The sequence below is a fragment of the Pteronotus mesoamericanus genome, unplaced genomic scaffold (genome assembly GCF_021234165.1).
Source record: "Pteronotus mesoamericanus isolate MK-2021 breed Mesoamerican mustached bat unplaced genomic scaffold, CSHL_Meso_final contig_163, whole genome shotgun sequence".
In the NCBI taxonomy this organism is placed as follows: Eukaryota; Metazoa; Chordata; class Mammalia; order Chiroptera; family Mormoopidae; genus Pteronotus; species Pteronotus mesoamericanus.
In genome coordinates, this window is record NW_026555064.1 from 13,451,503 (window position 1) to 13,475,828 (window position 24,326).

Sequence of the window (24,326 nt, forward strand, 5' to 3'; positions counted from 1 at the left end):
ATAAATAAGACTACCTTCTACACACACCTTTGCCTTTCTTTCATGTTATCTTATTAAAGACAACAGGATCCACTAAGAGAAACCTAAAATCCCACTCACAGTAACTTCTCTCTCTCTGTGTCATCAGCCAGCTGCCCGCCTAATCAGGGAGAAAGTATAAATCTATGTGTCTTCTAAACGCATCTCAATCCTATCTCTCCCTCTTCCATGTTCAGTCCATTTTGCGGGTTCGCTGGGCCTGGCTGGAGATTTACAACAGCGTGGGGTCTTGCCTTATCCCAATTTCTCTTTTTTTCTTTTTTCAAGGTTATGAGTTATCTTACTAAATTTAAATTAGGTAGTAGTTAGATATTTGCAAGATTTATTGTTACCTTTTAGTCGTTATATGTAATACTGGGGAAAATGCTCTTCTAAAAAGAGTGTTAAAACAAATATTACACGTGAACTAACTGTGCTGATATCTGAAATTAAAACAAATACCTAATACTACAGTATTAGTATTAGGTGTCACAGATTCCTCAAGTGTCACAGGGATATACCTAATACCTAATTGTTCGCTCCTGGTAATGATTTGCAGTCGAAAACTTGCTTCTCTTCTCAGCAGCAACACCCGTCACTAGTAATCACAGCTTCATGGTCTTGTCATAAAGCTTGATGTCATTATGCCAACATCACATGATTCTTCACACAATTTCTGTTAATGGTATCGCCAATTTTTCCCCTGTTCTGGACACTATATTTGCAAGTTCATTATCTTAAAATCACTGAGACACCTCCGAACTGAGTAATATTTGCAAACACTGTCCTATGAATGTAGATAATTTGATGGCACCCCAATGAGTGACATTGGATACTTTTAAATGAAATGTATATACATTTTCTTTTTTATTCCTTCCTAAGGCATACTATATATCACTTTATTATTATTTTTTCATAATCTAACCATAATTACTTCCTTCAAATCTTTTATTTGTATTAATTTTCTTGTTTTAATTTACATATGGATATGACTACATGGACTTCAAAAATCAAAACTGCTTTTCAGTCTCTTACAACTTACTGAAGAATGAAAGAAGATAATATCTTTTTTCTCTCTCGTATTTTTTATTTACTATCTCTAAATTGACTTTACTTGGAATATTTAATTATAATCATTATGTTGACTCTTCGTAGTTGATGTAGGCCAGTAATAAATTAGGGTAGTTTTCACACAATGTTAAAAGAAATTGATCATTGATTGCCCGAGTGTAGAAACCCCAAGCCAACTTGTCGATGCAGATATTATTACGTTCCATCCAGACATTTTGATCTTCTAAACACTAATTAATAGAAAGTCACGGAATGTGCTTATCTATGAGACGAACCTTTCCTTTCATGTATTTCTCCACATGAATCTGTCTTGTGACAACTAATACCTGTCACCAAATTACCATGTCCCTCCTCCCCCCTCCTCTCCCTTCCTTTGCCTCTCTGCCTCTGTCTCTGTTCCTGTCTGTCTTTCTCTCTATCACACACACACACACACACACACACACACACACACACACACACACACACACACACAATCAGTTTTAAGAGAAATATATTGCCAGAAAACTGAAATTGATCATTCACTTCACTGTTAATTAGAAAACACAATTAAAAATGAGAGCATTATCACTCTTTTAGAATAAATTTCTGGTTTACGCAGTTCAAAACATCAATTTTTCCCCCCTTTGTCATTATTAAGAGAGGAGTCACACTGATAAGGGGCGGGGGGAGGCTCCGGGGATCGCGCTCCAGCTTAAGGGAGGGCGATGTTAATTCAATGGCCTTACTCCCAGGCGGATTGGTTGAGGAGTTGCCTAATGATGATCAACTGCTCTCAGAGAAAAAGGACAGAAGTAAAAAGAAAAAAAAACAATGAATATCTTCATCCACACAATATTCTCAATAGAAGTTTTTACATGAATTAATAAATGTCTCTAAAATATAAATGTTTCTTAGATATATTAATTTAGAGATTACTACGAACTGCCTATTAATATGATTTAAATTATAGTTTTCATGACAAAGAAATAAAATTCTCAATTGATGAAAAAGAGAAATTCTTTAAAAATTTTTGGACAGCTGAAGGGGCAGCTCTAGAGAACAGGTCTGATCTGCTCAGTGAAGAAACAACAATCTCAAGAAGTCTACAGTTAGAACCATTTTTAAAAAATCCAATTTTATTGAGCAGATATGGAATACTGCCCAAATTCATTTTTCTAATGTAAGTCATATGCAAAAATATATAATTCTTTTGAATACACAGTTGTTCCAACACCTAAAGAAAGATATTCAGAAAGCACATTGGGGTCAAGGGAAAAAAAAAACAACCCAAAACAGGTAACTGTGTTTGAGTGCAATCATACATCCGTATTGCTCAATAGAAGACCAAGAGGGGAGTGGAAGGCAATCGATCGCTGGAGCCCAGGGGCCGCGAGCTGCGTTTTGTGGACTCTGCCCCACCAATAAATAGAGACACACAGGGGAGATCGGCTAATCGGCCAATACCAAAGTTAAGTCTATTGTTTTTCAATCATCACTGATTAAAAACAACTCTAAAGTAGTCTGCAATCTTGAAAGAATTTTTCTCTTTGTAAACTGTTTTCTATACTTTTGGTAACCAAAAATAGGGTAAAGTCATGGCAAATAATATTAATAATAAAATGCACCACCTGTGTGTTAGCATTGTGTTATATGCATTTCATGTACATCTGTTCACCTAATTCTCACAAAATTTCTACAGTTAATTGTACTTCTCCATAATTTACAAATGTAACACTAAGATTAAATGAGAAGTGACTTTTTGAAAAAGATCTTCCCTGACTTTCCACAGCATTAAATGAGTTTAAATTTGAAATAGAGATCATATGGTGCTGTGCTTTTCAAACATTTGGGGAAATGATTCACAGTAAAAAAAAAAAAAATACATTTCACATTGTGACCTATTTCACACATGTATTTTGAAAAAGTATTTCACAAGGAACTATTTGCTTTTGCCATAAATTATGTTTTAATATTTCTCTATTTTACCTTTTTTAACTTTATTTACATCCTGGTGTTTTTATATTATCTTCTTAATGTATTAATTTGCTCTCATAACCCCACTGTTGGGATTTGACCACAAAACCTGATCACTTAATTATTTGACCATTTTGGTTATTTAGTATTTGTCTGTAATTTCTTTGTTTTCCAAAGCAAACTAGAATTTCTTTGAAGGCAGATATTACCGTGCTTTATTGCATCCCCTCTGTCAGACTTTAGTACATTTGTAATCTAATAAAATGTAATTTTACCTCTGAAAATCCATAAACTTGGTTAATTAGAAGAGTTCATGATATGATTCACAAAAGGTAAACTTTAGGGACAGGGGAACCAGAGCAAGTTGTAATTATAACTGTTAGTGATTCATTGAGAACTACCATTTCTGTATATTTTATGTAGGTCTTGTCCACCATAGCGCTGGCTTTAATAGATGTTCGGAGCAAGAGAAATACCTAGCCCTCTCCCTTGTTTCGTCATAAAATTAACCTCTGTCCAGACATGTGTCGTTTGAATTTAAGGAAACCAGTTTTATAGATTATACATGAGATTAAGAAGCACATTGCTTCTGTTACCTTTCTGCCATTTCAGAATGTAAATTTCTATAAATTTGTTCGGATTATTTTTAGATTACACTTTAACTTATATTTTCTTCTTGAAAAATGATACCCATGTACATTTTATTTTTCCTTATGTTTCTATCGACCAAATGTGAAATATTTTTCTCTAAAATTTTAGATACGTTTTTCTTTTATTACTTGAAGGCACTCACATTCTATGTATAGCCTCTATATTAATCCTTATAGACCCCTTGTGTTACTGCAAATCAAAAATCTAAAAAGAAAATATAACATCGAGTGGAAAATATATGTTTAAGATGCTCATTGTGGGTATCATGGGAACCATATGGGACTAAATGCCTACTTTCAAAACTATAAATATAGTGAAATCCTTTAAACCTAACATATGTTGCTTTGAATGAGACTCAGTTTTGAGCAGATGTCCCCTTGGACCTGTTTTATTAAAACTGAAATTACTAAATCAGCATTAGTTGTTTTTAAACTTAGGGCCATACTTTGCCACTGAATTTTATTCAAAGATCCCACCGGCGTCAGTGGAAGATCCATGCATGGAAAACTGGCATAATATGTATCCTAGTTTTATTTATTTCATATGTATACAGCAGTATAAAATAATATATTACATATACACTCATTTTACTTATGTATTATTATAGCATTCACAGTAACAAACACTATAGTTAAGATTTAAACTCATCTTTTGTTATAATACCCTGTTTTCACTCACAGATAACTGTCTCAAAAATGTGTCTAGAGCAGAAATTCCCTGCTTACTTTCAGCTCAAGGATGTATGGATGAATTGGAAGTCTGAGTTCCATCGTTCAGAAGCTTTTGAGTCTCCTGTGAAAATTAAAATTTTTTTTTGCATCGTCAATGCCATATTTTCACGCAACTCAAAAACATCTGGAGTGTAAAACTTCAAACTATGCATGTGACAAGTTTTCAAGAAATAAAAGCCATTTTTCTAACTTTACAAATACTTAAAAATAACAGTGATTAGAAATACATGCATGCACACCGAAGGCAATAGAATTTTAGTCATATTATTGCCTGCAATACTCTGGCGGCACCCATCTACTTGCATTCTCACAGAATGCGATCATCTAAAACCTACGCAGAGTGTTAGACGGAAAAAAGATACTCTACGGAACAGTAGTTTCACAAAGTACTGTAGAAGGACTCCGTTTGACCTAGCAGAGGGCTATTCCTTGAAGTGCAAACAATATATAAAATAATTTGACTACTCCATGGCATAAAATATATGGAATTCTGTCATTTCCCTTTTTTTCTTGTTAAAAAGGAAGCTAAAAAGGATGTTAAATGCAAAGCCTTTACCACTACAAAATGAAAGTTGAAAAAGGGAAAGAACGCAAGAAATTGCATTAGGAAATATATAAGATTTTCAGAAAAATTATCCAGTTTACCAATGTTTTTTAGGATTTTTTTTAGGTCCTCAGGTATTAAAAGTACACACAGAAATGCGAGGAAGAGGGGGAAACCACGGGCGATGACAAAGGGCAGCGCTAGTATCAGTCAGTAATGTGAATAATTTTCTTTATCCCGCTTAAAATTTATGTTTTGCCTGAGTAATTATATTAAGGATGAACTTTACTCCAGTAAGTAATTTTTGGACGGTAAAATGATTCAATATAATGCACAGTTTATTAAAGTTTATGCTGAGAACACTAAGGATTTTTTCCCATCCTTTTATTGGAGAAGAGGAGTGTCTCCATTATAAAAGATCTCACAGCAAATTATCACACTATTAAGAAATGAAAGAGGAGAATGAGTAATTAAGATATTTAAATATTCTATATTACTTAATTTGCAATGTTTGATAAAGGCATTGCATTTAATATCTTCATAAAATAAAATATACATATTCCCTTAATACTTCCCCCAAAAGATGATTCACATATTGAAACAGACATTATTATATATGTACAGTAATTCCTTTGTGATATTTAAATATTTAACTTAAAATGATTCCACAAAATTATATTCACAGTTAAAAATTAGAATTTTACATGTGGCTGAAATATTTCTAAAAATTGTCATTTGACATACCTTTGAAACATTAAGACACTGTTTCCACAGGAAAATATTTTGACTTTTAACTATTCTAAAACTATGTTAACAAGAAGTAAATATCATAATTATGCTTTTCTGAAATAATTTACTGATGAAAAACTGTCATAATTTGGACATTATTTTTGATATATATAAAATTATGAAAATTAGATATTAAGATGACTAAATAGAAACCCTGTTTTACAGTTCTTTGCATATGAATCTAATAAATGTTTATTTGGAAACCTTAAATTATTGGTTGGTTGCATTTTCTATTTAATAGTCCCTTATAGTAATGTATAACAATTTAGCCAATGTACTAAAACCAATCCCTCATTCTGTTGTAACCTCTGACTTATTCTGGATGTAGTAGTTGATTAATAACCTAATCAATTAGTATCTTATGTTTAAATAATTCTACTTGTCCCACAAATTAAGTTTAGGTAAAAGTTTTGTTGTTTTTGTTTCTGTAGATTGATAATAAAATTTAAGATCTAAAATGCAAATTAGCATAACTGGTTACTATGCTATATTAAAAAACTAATGCACATATATAAAAGAAGCTGGTTCAAGAAAGATTATATACAGTGATATAAAGGGCTAATTAAAGAAAAATTTTAAGTCAAAAGAATTAATAGAGCTATTATATATATAAAGTGAGAATAACCTTGTTTCCCATGCACATAATAAGGCAGATGGATGTGGGTTTTCCCCATAATTGTAAAATGATAAATAAAAGTTTTTAATTAAAGCAAGGTGATTCAACAAGAAAATGATTTTCTTGTTTAAAAAGCAATTACAACAAACACACTTTTTCTAGTTAAATTATATAGAAACATTTTCTTACTAAAATAGTCCATCATTCAAAATATTAATGTAGCAATGCCAAAAGTTTGAGAAATTTTTACCGCTGCACTTAGTGAACATATGTGCTTTTTGTGTCATAGATGATGAATTTGATATATTTTTAAAGGGTCCCCAAAAGACTGGAACATTACACACATTATTTTGTTATAAAAACTGATTGTGATTATGACATTAATATCTAATTTGACAACAGTCAAACAAGTGATACCAAGATATCTCTCAAATATACACATCAAAGATCTATGAATATATGTATGCATTTTAATGTTAAACCTAAGGAAAATATTCCCCATTAAATGACATAAAATTAGGTGGAAAACATTTGTTATGAGTTAATTTTTAGTCTATTCTTTAATAACATAGCATTGCCCAAACTATCATTGTAAAATAAGATCAGGTAAAAAGTAAGGGAAATATTTCCAAGTAGGTCTGTAATTTGGATTGGGCAAACCTTTAGATATAATGTTGAAGTTTTTTGTTTTTGTTTTTGTTTTTATGGGAAGTTGTGACAATTCTGTTTTTTTGTTTGTTTGTTTAGAAGTTTATCTCACATTCTCAGATTTTTTCCTCTTTTAATTTTGTTTCAATAAGCAATAGATAGTAGTAGAAATAAAGGAATATGTGTAAAGAAAAAAATGCACTCTACTGAATTTAGTAATTAATCTTGTTGACATAAAGTAAAAGGCAGGCTTCACTTTTCAAGGCTGACTCATGAAGAATTTTCTCATTAAAACAACACTGACTACATTTAAGCTATAAAATTTTCACACATCAGATAATATTGAAACAATAATGTACCATGTTTCTATCTCCAAATTTATTAAATTTGTTTTAAATTTAGAGATTCTTAATATCTTATAGGTATTCATTATCAGTTCAGGTATTTATATATCTCTATATATTCATATAGAGTTATAAATAGATTTTATACGCATGTTATTAGAAGTCACAAAACTATGTAAAATAAAATTCTGTGTAAGTTATATGATTGAGGACTTCTTAAAATAGTAATCTTCAATTACATATTTTACACCACAAAATGTACAGATACCCAGTGTTTGTTTTTTTTCCCTAACAACAGATACAGATGGATGTATTGATTCTTTATAAAAGCTTTAAATGATTCTAAATTCAAAGCCATAGAAATAGAATCGAAATAACGTAAATTGTTAGGTATTTTGATAGTACATGTTCAGTGCTCCTCTGATAATGTCGGCAGCTATATCTTTGGCATTGAAAATTCAGTACAAGTTCTTGGCAAAATTTTGTAGCTTAGAGCTTCGTTTTCTTTTAAACAAGGGAAAACAGGGTTGAATAAGATATGAAAACTGGGAGGAAACTATTAATGCTTATTTTTTCCTTCATACGTTTATCTTTGGGACCCTGAATTACCTTTTACTTTATTGTATGATGTGGACTGTATGAATCCATTTAAAAACCAACTGAGTTGTACCACATTTTAGGAAAATTATATAATATAATATATATTTATATTTATTTAGAAGCTTTGAAATAGTACAGTAAACACTTTGCAACACGGTGTATAAACTACAGAATGTCTTTGATATTTTGTGGGTCTTCAGAATACATTTTTTTATAACCCACAGGTGAAAAGAACATAATCACAATCTCTCTGGTAAAGTTGGAATAGTTTGGGGAACACTTGATCACACAAAAATAATATAAAACAGTCAAGTTGAAAACAGTGATATTGCATCTGTAATGCACAAATTTCCTTTATCCTTAATGACTGGCTTCTCGTGGTGAATATAAACATGAAAGGGCTCAGTGACATTTGGAGAGAGTAAGATAGATAGTGCTGTAAACAGGCACACACTGATCGGAGAGGCAAAATCCGTTGCCCAAAGTTTCTACAGTTCTGCACATTTCAACTCATTTCTCAGGCCTGCTGAGAGCAAAGAGGTCCTCTAATTGGCCACGATGACTGCGGGGGCGATCGACTACTCAGTTACACACAACTAACTGGATGGCCAAGATAATGAAGTTGAAAAGTTGATGCTTTTGTTGGTCGACTTTGTGCAAATCATGCTGCTTCAGGGAAGTCCTGTAGAATTGACTAGCATATCCTTTTCCGTGCTGCGAAAAAGAAAAAAAAAAAACTATAAGAAAATGAGCTCGACTTCTGGTGTGCAGAATTGAGCATTATCCTAACAGACACAAATATACGTGGAAACGCATCGTATGCCCAGACAAGACCCCATACTGTCAAAATGTTTCAGTATTTACCTTGGTTGCTATTGGTCACAGTTGTTCTGTTGTCGGGCTTTCTGAAGATGACAATTTGGATATTTTTACAAATAGGTTTTGTGTGGGAAATGTGTACTTCATACGTGAACCACCAATTATGTGAGATTAACTTTTAAAAATTATCAATAAACCAATCCCTACTTCATAATTCATACACGATCAGAGTATTGAAAAAATGTGTGGCTCTTACATTTTTAGAACAAGTCCTTAGAATATCTGTGAACAACTCGTTATACATATAATTTAATAAACTCTAAATTACATATATTAAATCAATATCTAATAGAGAAAACTGTACCAGGAAATGTTTATGTAATTAAAGAAGTAAAGGATGATTAACATGTTCTAGGTTTATTTTATCTCATTTTTCAAATTATATGAAAACCAAACCTTTTTATGGTCTGCATATTTTTTAAATGCATAAATGTATCCACTGAAATGAATTGTTTTTCTCATAGGGTAAAGGCGAAGAAAAAGAAAAGATAACAAATTTGGTCCAATCTTATAAAATGTGTTGAAATACATTCAGGTTCAATCATTCAGATTTTATGCTTTTAAAGTATTGTGTACATTTATAGTGATAAAGTCCATTTCTCCTCATTTATCCACAATCTCTTTGATATTATACCATGAGCTCAATGAGAACAGAAACCTGTGTCCCTTAGATCAGTAACTGGCACATATTAGATGTATATTAAAGATGAGCTGAAAATCAAGATGGTTCAATTACCTGTAGGAATATCTCATTAAAAATTAAGAACTAAACTACAGTGCATGACTGAATTTTTTTAATCTGGTGAATAATTGGCATCTTTTTTTTTTGACAAACGAAAGAATATGCTGATCAGTGCAATTCTTCTCCTAAGGTATTTCCACTCATTTCAAACAGATCATCTACTTATACGTTTTTCCTAATTTATTGTCCCTGATTTGTCAGTTACATTCACTCTCAAATCCAGTTTCTGAGCAGGCCACCACCCATTTCTTTACTAGTTCACCTTTGAGCAGAGACGCAGTGATTAACATTGTAGAGGCCAGCCACTACGATTCCAGAAATCAAAGCACAAATGAAGAGATGCGTGCCCTGCACAGTTACCAGCATTGAGAATAACCAAATGTATTTTGTTTTATATCATATAATATAATGAATTAATAAATGAGTTAGCAACAACATGGGACCACATGGTAACTATTACAACTTATCTGGTCAAATACTACAGAGACTATTCTATTAGCACATAGACATTATTTTAAAGGAATCTTTTAAAAGAATCCAATCCTATTTTTCTATGCCCCTGAATTCAATATCCTGCTTTATGATAAACTTGCGTATAAATGCTTCAAATACATTTTGTTTATACCAATCAGAATTTAAAATTATTCATTAAACTAGAATTGTTACAATAGAAATTCAGGTTTACAAAATAAATTAGAATAAATAATTACAGTGACCAAATAACTTATACTTCAAACAATTGTGTAAGAGAAAGAGAGCACCATTAACAATTACACAAGATATTATCTTGAAAGAAATGAATATATTGAAAAGCTACCTCTTAGTGTAAATTCAGAAATTAGTCGACCTAACACATCTTTAAATCTGTAAAATATTTCTAATTTGGTTAAAAATTACTTATGAGACAAGCTACTAACATCAATATTATATGTTCGTTTGACTTAGAATACAGAAAGAAGTTGTGTTATGAAAGTGATTCATAGTTATAAGAATCCAGAAGTTCAGCACTTTATACTCAATATCTTTAATATAAACATAAGCTTAAAAGGCATATGTTGATCTCTGCTTAGGGTTACTGTGATCTGCTTTTATTTAAAGCACACCTATTCCAGTATTATCTGAATAATATAATCATCTTGTATTAACTACACCTCCTCTGACCTCTCTGTTAATTCAGTGATGCAAATCTAAATAGGACATGTATAAGGACAGAGATTGAAGGTCAGCACAAATTAGAATGGGGAGGGACGACTTCCTCCATCACAGAAGCTAATTTGCCAAATGTGAAACACTGTCAGACAAACTAGGAAAATGAAATATTATATTATTACTGAAGTCATAGTCACACACATCTCGTTCCAAGACCTTTAAGGGGTGAATGTGTGAATACTGAATAATCATTATTGTTTGGGACATTATGAGTTAATAGTAGACAAGTAGCACACAAATATTATTTTTTTAAATCAATGTTATTACATTTTAGAGTCAGTGCCAACGGCAGTTACTCCACAGTGTTAACTATTATGACTATGCATTTGCTGAAGCATTTCAGGCTTGAGAGAATGGGTCAAATACATCGAATCTCTCTGTTTTCTGCTATGTTCTATATGTTTTAGAATTATCATAGCATAGTTGGAAAATTTCAATGCATTTTCCTCTAGCTATTCATCACCATATGAGGGGAATTGGTCACTTGATATGGATGAAAGATTTTCTTTTCAGTCAAATCCAAAGTAATAGGAAAGAGACTATTAGTATTCCTTTTTACCTCTATTTATTCCTTCACTGCATTTATTCTTCATAGTGAGTCATAGAAATGTTATATTTAAGACATTTATCTCACTGTCCAAACCACAGATAAAAAAATCACTCGATGGAAAAATTATATTCAAATATCTACCTTCTTATAATTTAGCATATATATGTATGTGTATATTTAGCATATATATGTATATCTAGTATATATACATACTTTTAATGAAAGTTTAATGATGCATATTTTTCTTATATTGTGCAACCCTGTTATTGCCTTTGATAATTTGTAAAGTATAAAATTAAACTATAGAGCTTTTAAAATTTGTAATTAATGACTTAAGAAGAATGACTACAAACATGTATGTTGCAAAATCAGTTGTAAAAATGTCAGTGCTAATATCTTATTTATACCATGTATAATAACACATAATATCCCAGTAAGAATAATTTTGTGAATATACTAACATGACAATTTAATAATTTCAATACTCACATTCTTATACGTGCATAAAAACAAAAAACCCTTTATACTTTATGACAGTACAAACCGCAGAAGCCAAAGCAATAAATAAGGCTTGTGAAGTGATCTAATTTGTTTCTGCAACTGAAAACTAGAACAGCCTTTAAACATCCCAGGTGACTGAGACTCTCCACTACAGGGAAACACTTCAGGGGCAGAGTTCAGAAACCTACTCCGGAGCTCATCCAAATGTGTAATGAGCCTCACATCACGACACTGCTTTATATCTAAGGTGAATCCGGCCTACGAGAGTTTAAGCCCATTACCCTTTGGAGAAGTCAGAAACACCTGCTCTCTCTTCCCTTTGTAAAGCTGAATCATCACAGGGTTCTTTCTAAACAGAGGATCCACAGGCTCTTGTAAATTTCTACACATTTGGGTATGTTTGTGTGTATGTGCACGCACAATGTAAAACTACCTTCTCACAAAGGCAAGAGTACATTTACAACTGCTTTCAAAGGAAGTGTCTACTCTGAATTACTGTAACCATGTCGACAACCACTCATATTTTTAACAGGCTGGTGTAATTACGGTAACTTGGTTTTGTTCGGTTTAAAAATCTTTGTCTCAGCAATTATATGAATTAAGAGTACTTTGAACTCTACAACAAAAGCCAGTGATAGTGTATCAACTTCTTTAATGTGACAATACACTTTGATTATTATCATTATCTGAAATGATTTGAGCAAGATATCCAAAAACGCACACTAATCACATATAACTTTTCCATCCAGACACAAGAATTGCCAATATCCTAAATATCTTTTTTAAACACTAGAAACATTAAACTCTTTTGAAATAATGTTACTGTTGTTCAATTACAGTTGCCCCCATTTTTCCCCCATTACTCTCGGGGGTGGGGGGTGGGATGAGAGCATTAAACTCTTAAATTATTTGTTTTAAAAAATATACTATGACATAGCACTTTCATAGAAGTTTCTATATTGAAGGAAGCTATTTCAAACTTTACTAGAAATATTAAAATTATGCCTTGGAAGCTTAATGTTTTTCCTGACATGGAAAAAAAATAAGTCATGACTCTACCTAAACCACTGACCAGGCGCTCTTTGATAAACAAAACACCCTTGCCTCATTTGTGTCTTAAAATCAAGTGTGGAGACTGGATTAATTTTAAATGCTTTATCTTACATTGCCATATATTTAGGAAATGAAACTTTAACATACATTGCTCTCTATCTTTATAATATCATTGAACATTTTTCTGAAGTCCTGTGTCATAATCCACTAAAATAGTGAAACTTCTGATTTGTTCCAGAACTATCCGAAAATCGTATCCTTTATGTTGGCAAAGAAGTACCCTTGAAATTTCTTTTGAAGACAATTCACTCAATTACATACTGCTTTAATAATGACAAAGAATACTTTCATTTAAATTAGTATCTAAGATTCTAACAAGATATGCTCCTTTAAAGAATAAATTGCTCCTTTTTTTCTTTGAGAATTATGAAACTGATAATATTTACTGACATTTAGATACTTGTATTTTAAGTAGTTCACTTCAAAACAACATGTAAGGAGATCAAATTAGTTACTCACTGTAAGGTTGAAATTAACATTAATTTCAAAGCAGATGGCATAGAAGATGCCTGAATAATATTGGTTATCCTATAAGTATAGAAATGCTGCACCTGTATAGATCTATTTGTAAGAAATGACATCATTGTATCACGATATTAGACCAACTACTAGTGACGTGCACAACTTCATCTTCTGTATGAAAGCCAAGCATGAATTCTAGCAATGAAAGATGGAAAAACATAATAAATACATAAGACCTTCATTTAAAAAATACATAGCCATGTATCTATTAACTACAAATAGTCTACTTAAACAGAGATAAGATTTTAAAATAATTTAACTCAAACCTTAAATAATAAAGCCATGAAAACAAATGAAAAATCTTCTTGGTGGAAAAATAAAATCCTTGTAACACAATTTATACCGGTTTATTTCCAAAAAAGGCACACACAACACACACAGCTTAGAAGCTGTATGTAAAAGCATGGCTGTTTATTTAATAGACTTGATGGTCTGATTTCCCCTAACATAATTCAGTGACTTCTCTGTCAAAACAAATAGCAGATTAAAAACAAGAAGTGCAGGGTCAGAGTGGGGTCGATATGCTGACAGGCTGAGAAGTAAAAGCTGACCACTGGGCTTCTGCATGGAGAAAAACACCGCCATGCCAAGGCAGGCGAGGAGCCCTAAGGCTATGTGGCTTCAGTAACACCGTGATAGGGTTGCCAGATAAAATACAGGATGCCCAGTTGCGTTTGAATTTCAGATAAACAATGACTAATTTGCTAGTATGCACATGCCCCATGCAACATTTAGGTGTCATGTGTTGTATTTGTTAAAACTGGAATGTCTATCCTCAAGGCAACTGCTTCACGACAACGCAGGTGACGTGTTAGTTATCACTGAGGCAAATGTTACACTGAGTTTTCTAGAAGAAGGCTGCACTATATTTTCTAATTAATTTGTAACACTATAGTTCATGTCATAAATTTTATACATATTTCCACCAAAAATATTTAAAAATAAAATGTTGGAATTTAAAAAGAGATAAAATTGTTATCTCAACTATAAATTTATATTCAATGACTAATTGTTTAATTATCATACATGAATACATTCTTGTTATTTAAATTATTTTAAAATTTTAACCTTGTTTGGAGTGAAATCTTTGCCCTTGTGAAGTAAATATAACTAATTAGATAAAATGTTCCTTCTTTGCATAATAAAAATATATTTAAATTATTTATTCTGTAATCTAACCCTACATATACATTTTAATTTTAGTTCTATCTTAGAACCCTCTTACCTTTTCAACTTAGTCTTTCATCAGATAATTAGAGATTTGAAAACGGATAGGCAGTGAATCAAATTCAGCCCTAAAAACCATCACAAAAATGCTAAATTATTGAAATAAGATTTTATCATGCTTGTTGCGGTTTAAAATCATTTTAGTTATGTTCTAATTAAATGGAAGATTTAGATCCTTAAATAGTTATATTACATTCTAGAACTTTAAACTTTGTGTTTGATTGGGGTTTGTCTCAATTACTGTAAATATTTAACCACATAGTAAGTAAAATTATAAGTCAGGATATACATTAAATAACTATGAAAAATGTTACAATAAATCTAGGAAAAAGTTAAAAATTTAAGTAATCAATTTTGTTGGGTTCAGTAGGAGAATTCTGGTAAAATAACATTGGCAATGTATTTCTATATATAAAACATCTACATCACTGTTAAAATATGACAAAACACAAAACCACCCACATATCTCATAATAAAGTTCTTAACAAAAAAATCAAAATTTTGTATCGCTATTTTTTTAAAAAGCCTTTGAGACACTCAGTAGATACCACAAGAGCGCACACACACACACAACACATACACACACAATATCTAAGAAAAAATTGAAAATAACATTGAATAATCGTGAATGGAAATACCCAACACAAAAACTGTTACTTAGAAACCCCAGAAACCTAAAGAAAACTCAGATAAACCTCCTCTAGCCGTAGTTACCCTGATCAACAACCTCCTGACTAATCAGTAACTGCAATGGGCCCTCTTTTATGTTCATGTTTAAAATTGCCTTATATATTTACTTTATGTTTACTTATGTTTATTAACTATATGTGACAGACAATGTAAAAAGAAATAGATTAGTGAAATTAGCAGCTGATGATTGTGACGCCTGAAGTTTAAGGAGTTGTTAAAAAGAAAGTGATCAATCAGAAGAAGAGAATAAAAGGACTAGTACAGCCGTGGCCAGAACACAAGGAACGTGAAAATCATGGCAGGTTGAAAGATAATGAACTCAGGTGAGAGTGTGTTAGAAGTAGAAATGTTTAGGTTTGAGGGGCTATTTTGTTGTGTCATTCAGAGGATATTAATTTATATAAGTCAGGAAGATGCCTAGATTACCAAAGAGGAAAAAAATGCAGTTTCTTCCTTGGTTTCTGGAGGTTTCATTTACTGATTTACTGATGTAGCTTATAAGTATTTACAGATGTTTACTTTGTTCCAGACAAAGTTCTGGGGTTCGAGACTCTAAAATGAATGTACATGGATTCTGCTCTAAAAGATTAAACAATCCAATGGACAAACGATTGTTTTACAAGATATTTTGAAACAGCAGTCATGTATAAAAATCTATGAGAAGTTACCAGAAGAATAAATATATCCGTCTTGTCTAGGAAGGAGTCTCATTAAAGGTAAAAGGACCCCAGAAATCTTGACTGTGGAGTAGGAGATGGCCAAGCAGATGGGGTGAGGCGTGAGTGCTCTCTTAAAGGAGACAGCATGCTAGAGGGAGACTTCAAATGTGTCAAAGTACCAGGGCCTGGAAGAGTGGTGTGTCAAGAAGCTGACAATCACTGAACGACATAAAGCAAAAGATGTAGGCATATTTTAAATTAAAAAAAAACCTTTAAAGCTAGTAAAAATGTGAACACTGTTGTGGCTGCAACGGAATGCCTCTCAAAAATTTTAAAGTGAATACGGAAGTCAAATATCTGTAAGGATAAATAAATGCTCTAATTATTTGACCAAAAAAAAAAAAAAAAGCCCGATACAAAAAGAAGGCGTGGGGTCTTCACTCTGGTGAGCGAGGCAGAAAGGGCTGGGTCAGGGGGACGCAAAAGCAAACACGTGCCTGTCTCCCTGTAGAGTGGGGTTTATACTTTACATAACTTTGCATTGCATCACCCTAAGTCTTCCAAATGTAACAAAACATTTTGCGGTTGAAATGACTGCCGGGGTGTTTGCAGCAGGTAACTCAATTCTACGGATAATTGTGGAAGAACAGAAGTGGTGAAATGAGCTGCTCAGGGAAGTGATTCTGTCCCAAAGCCTCAAGCCTCGGGCAGTGTCAGCAGCAATAAAAGTTAAGAAACTTTAGAAAAGCATAGAATATTTTCCATACAGTTTTAATATGAAAAAATAAGACATGATGATCAGAGACTAATATCGAATTCATTTTATCACTGTGAAACTGAATCTTTTTTAAAAAATAAAATATTGCTATAATGTTAGCTCCTTCATAGAGAGATGCTCACAAGTAAATCTCACCCTAGAAACATCTGGTCTGCAACTCAAAGAAATGGTGAAGACCCAGGGACAATTTTAATTATGGCATTTAAAAGAGCATAATTTAAATGCTTAAGGGTCAGGTACATGTGACCAAGTCTTTCATATTCCAAAATAAATAACTCCTGCTATCTATCTATCTATCTACCTATCTCCATCTACTAGTATTTTCAGTTATCTTTTCTCATGTCATCTTTTCACTTGCATAATTCTTCACTTGAGGGAGAAAACACACTTTTTTCTTTCAAAATTGAAGTCCCTCTGCCACATGAACTCTGTTAGTAGTAGCAGCCGCTGTAGAGGTATTGAGGATGCAATCTTCTCACAATCATCGAGTCCTGAGATCTGAGATGTCAAGACTGGATCACCAGAGATCTGAGAGCCATTCTTGAAAACTGCTTTCTCTGCTTCTTATTGCTACTTTTAGAATTCTAATATTATAAAAATTTTTTTTCAAAAATTTCTCTACTAGTAATCCTTTCACTTTCATTCTCCACCAGGCCTTTATGGCCACAAAGCTTAACAACTGCAGTAACACTCTTCTGGTAAAACAAAAACAAAAATACAACCCCACACAAGTAATCCTTACTGACTTCCTTCTGAATAGTGTCCAATTCCTTAAGCCTGAGATGCAAGCAGTGAATTGGGTTAAAAACACTTAGTCTAGAATAGGCTGGCCGCGCCTAAAAAGCCTGGCTCTCCCCATCACCTACCATCAGATGATGAGCAAGTTACTGGACATCTTCTTTACTTAATTGTATAATCTGTGAAATGCAGAAAGTAAGAACACCTATTTCATTTGGTTACTGTAAGGTTTAAGTGGGTTAGTATCTGAAAAGTTCTTAAAATACTGCCCGGCCCATAAAAAATGTTTAATAATTGTTAACTACTACTACTATTGGTATTATTCAAAATAGGTCTCGACCTGCCCAAAACATAACTTTCAAACCTTAAGTTCCACTGTTTCCTTGGACTTCTTTTATAGATTTGGCAACCCAGAATATGCACTTCTCCGTGTTCACTTGCATATTCCTGCACTTTCGTTCATAGCGTTCTGTTCTGCTGGGCGCCCTGGGCCTCCCTCAGCTAAGGCCTTGCCCCAGCGCTCCAGCACTGGCTCCAGAGTTCATTCCTACAAATCCTATACTGATCGCCCTCTACAGGGCCTCTCCCAAAGGCAGCCAAAGATACTGTATCCTAACAAAGGGAAGGATCTTGTTCACTGAATGAGGTAAGTGAACGGCACAGAATCATTGAAAACCAGCACATTTTGAGAAGAGAGAAAAAGCTTCACACAGTTGGCCTATGGTCATGGAAGATGACTTTGGTGGTGGGCACACAAATCAATATGCAGATCATGTGTCATAGAAAGGTGCACTTAAAACTTATTTAATCATTAACCAATGTCATCCCAATAAATTTAATAATTATAAAAAGTAAAATAAAACTATAATTCTGTCACATGTTAATTTAAGATAGCAGGATATAAAATAATAGAGTGACCATTTTATTAGCTATGTTGCAATAGAACAGGAGGTAGGTTTATATCTCAGTCCTACCACTTACTAGCTACGTATTCTAAATTTTCTAAGCTTAGATTTCTCATCTATAAAATGAGGTTACCATTAACTGCCAGGAAAAGTTGCGAATATTAAATGGGAAACTATAAAGAATATGTCTGGGCCATAGTAGGCACTCAGTAAAAGTACCTTTTTAAAAAGCTAAAAAAAAAAATACATTGTAATTTCATTCACATATATGTTAAATAAAAAAAAAATCTCTTAAACTTTCATTATTTTCACAGTAGGGAAACAAGACTATTAATAACAAGAAATTTCACCATTTTATAAACATGTGAAGCTTTTTTTCCACAAGATACATAAACATCAATAGAAATAAAAATATATACTGCTTAAATGCATTTGGGCCCTGGGACTTAGTTGTTGAATCTCTTTTTTGCAGGCAAAATAGTGATACATATGCAAAACTAATATAGAAGGCAGAGCATAGAAAATACACGGAATCAAAAAATCATCAGAATTGCACAGCGAGCCTAATGAATAAACATTAGCAGGAAGTAAAGTTTGGGCAGTTTTATAAGCATTTCTTAAATGGGCTTATGGTATCATTTGCTAGTTTTACTTGCCTTTGAAAAACAAAGGAACAAAAATAAAAATATAAGGCTGACTGAAAAAATCAAATTTATCAGATAATAAGATTTAATCGAGTAAAGAGGAGGCAAGAAAATCTCTGAGCATCTGTGTGTTCAAATACGGATTTATGGCAAACAGGTAACTTGGTATATCTTAAAGAATGACCTAATTTTCTCCATTCACGGAGTGTTTGCATTTGCTTTGTGTGATGATTTTAGGGCGTCTGTGTCTCTCACTTGGAGATAGAATTCTTTGGACTAACAATATCCCCTGTTATTCTTTGGGATAACAATATCCCCTAGTACAATTGTGAAACTATAGATTAAGTTAAATGGATATCAGGCTAGCACAATTGTCAAAATATAGGTTAACTCAAATTGTATCACTTTTTAAAGGTTTGGTCTGAAGGAATATAGGTTTTTTTTTCTCTTTAATCATCAAACAATATGCTGCTTCCTATATTGAAATAAAAACCTGTTGTTTAAAAAAAGTATTTTTGGCATGATTACTTTTTCTGCTGATTGTACAGAATCAAGTCTCTTCACTCATTGTAAATACAGAATTAAAATGATGAGAATATAACATTTAAAAAGTTAATAGTATGCTTTGTGACTAATATCATCATACAACAAATAACGCAGTCTCTCTTGGCATTATACCAATGGTTGTATTCTAACCATTCCATTGGTTTCACAGATTGAAAAGGGAAGTAGGGATCTGTACTTTTAAAATATATGCATTATGTGAAAGAAGATATACATCAGATGTAAAATAGCGATATATTGTGAAAAGAACATTTGGAGTCTGATTTTTTTTTTCTGGGAGTAAAAGAGAGCATGATTAGTTCTATTTAAGCCTAGAATTTTAATTTTCTCCCTATCAGGCTGATGTCATTGTTCTAATTTTAACTGAATATATGGTTGCCTTGAACACTTACTGAGTACTTCCTTTGGGACAGACGGTCACGGATTTAGATACGTTAAATAATTTAACCTCCACAATGAGCTTTTGAGGATGTATGTCACAGATGAGGAAAATGAGTTACAGGAGGGTCAGAGAAATTACCAAAGGTGTACGTAACTGCCTGGATCAGTATTTGAACCCTGGCAGGCTGTCCCCATTACTAGAGGTCTTAACTACACCACATCTTTGTCTGACACATGGACAGTAACAAAAGCCACTCCTATAATGCTGTCAGAGGTTACAAGTTCAAAAGGAAGGACACGGTAATCTCTTCTGAAATTACAAGTTCCAAGATATCATAAAGGCAAAATAAATAAAACTAGTGGTGCTTAGGAAAACCTACCCTGACAATAGTGAGTATTTTTCAGGTTTTTACTAAGGACACCACAGTCCAACTACCTAGGAAGGTTATGCCTCGTGCATACCATAAAGAGAGTTGAAAACTTGTCACTAGTTCTGTAATATGTCTGAGGTGGGTTTATTTATATTTTTCCAAAATAACCTTAAAGAAGGGCTGGTGATTTGTGTGAGGTATGTGGCAGGAGGCATCAAGAATTAAAAATGCTTTTGCATGCTTCTCTGATGGCCCAGAGCAGGTGACAATGAGGTGACCTGATCTGAGTATTTTACAATATCCCTATGTTACATGAGGATGCGTGAGGCCACACGTGATCACTAATAATGAAGTTGCTCTCATGCCCTTTATATGCTCAGCCAGCGTTCTTACAGCATTTCTCATTTTCTTGTGGTTATCTCTCAGGAGTATTGCACTTGATTCAGTTATTACATTTGTACTGTAAATTAAGATATTGATCTTATTTTCACATCAGTCTGTGATGAGCTCATGAGCCATAATCGTTTTCCTACGCAGTTCACCTTGAGACCATTTACATAACCAAGTTCTAGGGCAAACAACACTGAAGAAGACCACTGCGCTTGCTTCACAGTAAGCGTTCTTGAACGGGGATCACACTGTTTTCGTCAGAAGCTTGGGAGGACCTGCCGAAAGCAGCTGGTTAAAATTTTTTTACAGTTCTGAATTGCCATGTCGCTGCTTTGCAATAAATATTGTCTACAAATAATGGGGTCTATTGACATGATATCCCTCCAAAAGAAGAAAGTTACTGAAATGTGTAAAACTTTAAAGACTAAAAAAGGACATAAATTTAAAATTAACATAAAAGCAGTATCATATGCCCTTTGTAAACTACCTTAAATGTTTTATGTTAATGTTTTTATTTTATTTTATTTTATTATTTAATGTTCCTTCACATTAGTCACATTAGCATGCATTTTATAGGTATTATGGAAAGATAATTTCTATGAAGTATCCCTACAAGGCAAGCAATTTAAATTCTCAGGGATTATGTTCCAGAACTCAAGCTCAAGTTTAAGTGCGAGAGATAAAAATTAAATTTTTCACTGTTAGGTAGTCCCTTAAAAATATTCTAATGTAAGTCTGCATTTAAAAAAAATAAACTTTCTGAGTAATTTCAATGAGGCAATATTTTTGAGTTAGTTAAAAAAAATATTTGTAGTTAAACATTTTTAAAAATGTAATTCTAGATTAACAGTATAAGTGGTGCTTGATAATAATAGGTTTTTATAGAATTAAAATATACTACCTCATTTCTAATTGCAAATCAGGAACTGGAAATTCTAAAAAAAAAGAATATTTTGCTGTTATAATTTGAGAAGTAATTATCCCCACACCATTCCATGATATAAATTAAACATAATTTGAAAATATAGATTTTTCAAATCCTTAGTTTAATCGAAGTACCAAAAAGTTTGAATTCACTCCATCCTATCCACAAAAGGCATTTCTTTGTTTTCTAATACCAAACAATTCCTTTGCCTATATAAAATTAAGTATATTTATATAATCATAAACCATTAATATACTTAATTCTAAATTTTTTTATTATAGCTTGAGTTCATAAGACTTATTTCATGATCCTTGATTGATGAGAATAACTATCACTTTGTAACACTGGTGGTATATTTATGAAATTTGTGCCTTATGTTTTATTTCATCTCATGCCTATAAACTGAGCACTCAATAGTATAATACTATTATTAAATTTAGCATTAATATTTAGCTAATGATTATTTTCCCTTTTATTATATTTTTAGCTGTGTGACTAACTCACACTTCCACATTACCATGCTGATACTATGTTTTAATTTACTCTCCAAAATTTCAACCAAAACTTCATGTATAGCCTATTTCTTATATCTTTTAAAATGATTAAGAAAGCATGTCTTAATATCAGGTTTAAGGAGAGTAGGTAAATTGACCTCAAATCATTAATAAGAGCTATTTAATTTTTACTTAATTGTGAACTATTTTATGGTATCGGAGAAAAAACAAAAATTTTTCTTAAAATTCTGCAGAATATAATAATGAAGAAGAAAATTCTTATCATAGGAGAAATAAGCCAACTCAGTAGAAGGAGGTTTCAATATTTGACAAACAAAATTAAACTTTTAAAATCTATAATCACCCATATTCTTTTAATAAATATTATCATATATATGAAGTCTTAAACCTCCAAGTTATAGTCCATACTTTTAATAGGAACAAATCTGTTATTTATATAAATAATAGACAGTTTCATACTCAGCTTTTGCATTCTACACATTTCCCCCAGTTGTCTTCTAAAATTGCAGTTTCTTAATTTTTCTTCCTGATCATTTTATCATCCACTGCAATTCAATGTGTGTGTGGCGGAGGGGGGGGCAGTAAGGGTTTAAGAAACCTTTTTTATTTTCTTTCCAAAATTGCAATGTATGAAAAATAAGAACTCATTCACGTAAAAACTGGAAGGGAAAGAAATATATAAAAACCAAGGTTTTCTCTGTGATGGGATTAAGAAAGTACTAACTGTTAGCTACAAAATAGGCTTGCGGAATGTGAAGTGCAGTGCAGTGACTATATTTAGTTAACAGTACTGTAATAACTAAGTACGGTGCCAGGTGGGCACTTGAGTTATTGAAGGGAGCACTTGATAACCGATATAAATGTCTAGCCGCTATTTGTACGCCTGAAACTAATACAAAAAAGTGTTGAATGCAAACTGTAAAAAAATAAAATTAAAATTAAAAAAAGCAAGGCTTTCTCAATGGGCTTTCCTTCATCCTCTGGTAAACTAAGCATCGTCTTCATTCCTTCATCAGCCCCAGTTTAGGGAAGAACATTCTGTGGGAAATACACCCCAGGGCTAGGAAGCACTGCTGCCCCACATCCAGGGCATGTGCTCACGTCTGTAGTTTGTAAAGCTACACTTCCAAGTGAAGTGTTTCCCTGTTTCTCAGGAGCAAACATCACTGCCGGGGGCAACATATTTTCTATAATGTGTAATTTAAATCTCTCAGGATGCAAAATTGATTCATTCATATTCTCTCTCTTTCTGCACCCCACCTCAGTAAAGAAAGATTAACTGATCACTATTTATCTGTGTAGTATTTGTTTAAACCCTTAACATTTATTTCCCTTTCCCCTTTTATTTTCAATTACATTCCCTCAATCCATTTAAACTATCTTCAACTCTCTTCAGATAAGCTATTTTTTTAAAAATGATAATGTCTTTACTTTAGTCAGTGTCTCTTTTAAGCATCATAGCCTCCAATTTACATAATCATCTAATCTGGGCTCAAAAAATAGGAATTTCTCTTGTACTCTGGTGTTCAAGTTAACATATTTGTTTCTATAAAATCCCACTAATTATCAGATTATGTTTCAAACATTAACATAAACACAATTATCAAACAATTCTGAAAGACTATACAAGAAAACTCCCAAAGATAGTAAGAAAAATCATATCAACAGAAAACACATCCAAAATAAATTGTCTTTTTAGTTTATATCTGGTATATCTGATTGCTCATATTACCAGAGAGAATAACAGCCTAATAAATTTTAGTGAAACTCAAATATACTCACTATTTCATTTGCTCAAATTATGTAAATTTTAAAACTCAGGAAAACTGTTTTTGATTTGAGGCCAGGATAGTGGTAATTCTTTAGGTGAGAGTAACAGGAAGGGCGCAGAATTCTGGACTTAGTGAGATGCTAGTAATGTTTTGGCTACTGAACACAGTGCCTTGTTAATATCTCTGTCACTGATTATGCAGGCGTCCTCATTTTGTGAAAATTTCTTGAGTTATGCTTCTGTGACTTTTGCACTTTTCTACATACACACTATAGGTGAATAAA

At 32.5% G+C, this 24,326-nt stretch overlaps 1 protein-coding gene across 1 annotated transcript in view; it reads right to left on the reverse strand.

Moving 5' to 3' along the window:
* Positions 1–8,350: 8,350 nt before the first annotated feature.
* Positions 8,351–24,326, reverse strand: part of PCDH10 (protocadherin 10) — a 37,810-nt gene continuing 21,834 nt past the window's right edge. Inside the window, exon 5 of the mRNA XM_054561858.1 lies at positions 8,351–8,682. Within this exon, the coding sequence (XP_054417833.1) occupies positions 8,663–8,682 (20 nt within the window). The 3' untranslated portion in view covers positions 8,351–8,662. The remainder of the gene's footprint in view (positions 8,683–24,326) is intronic.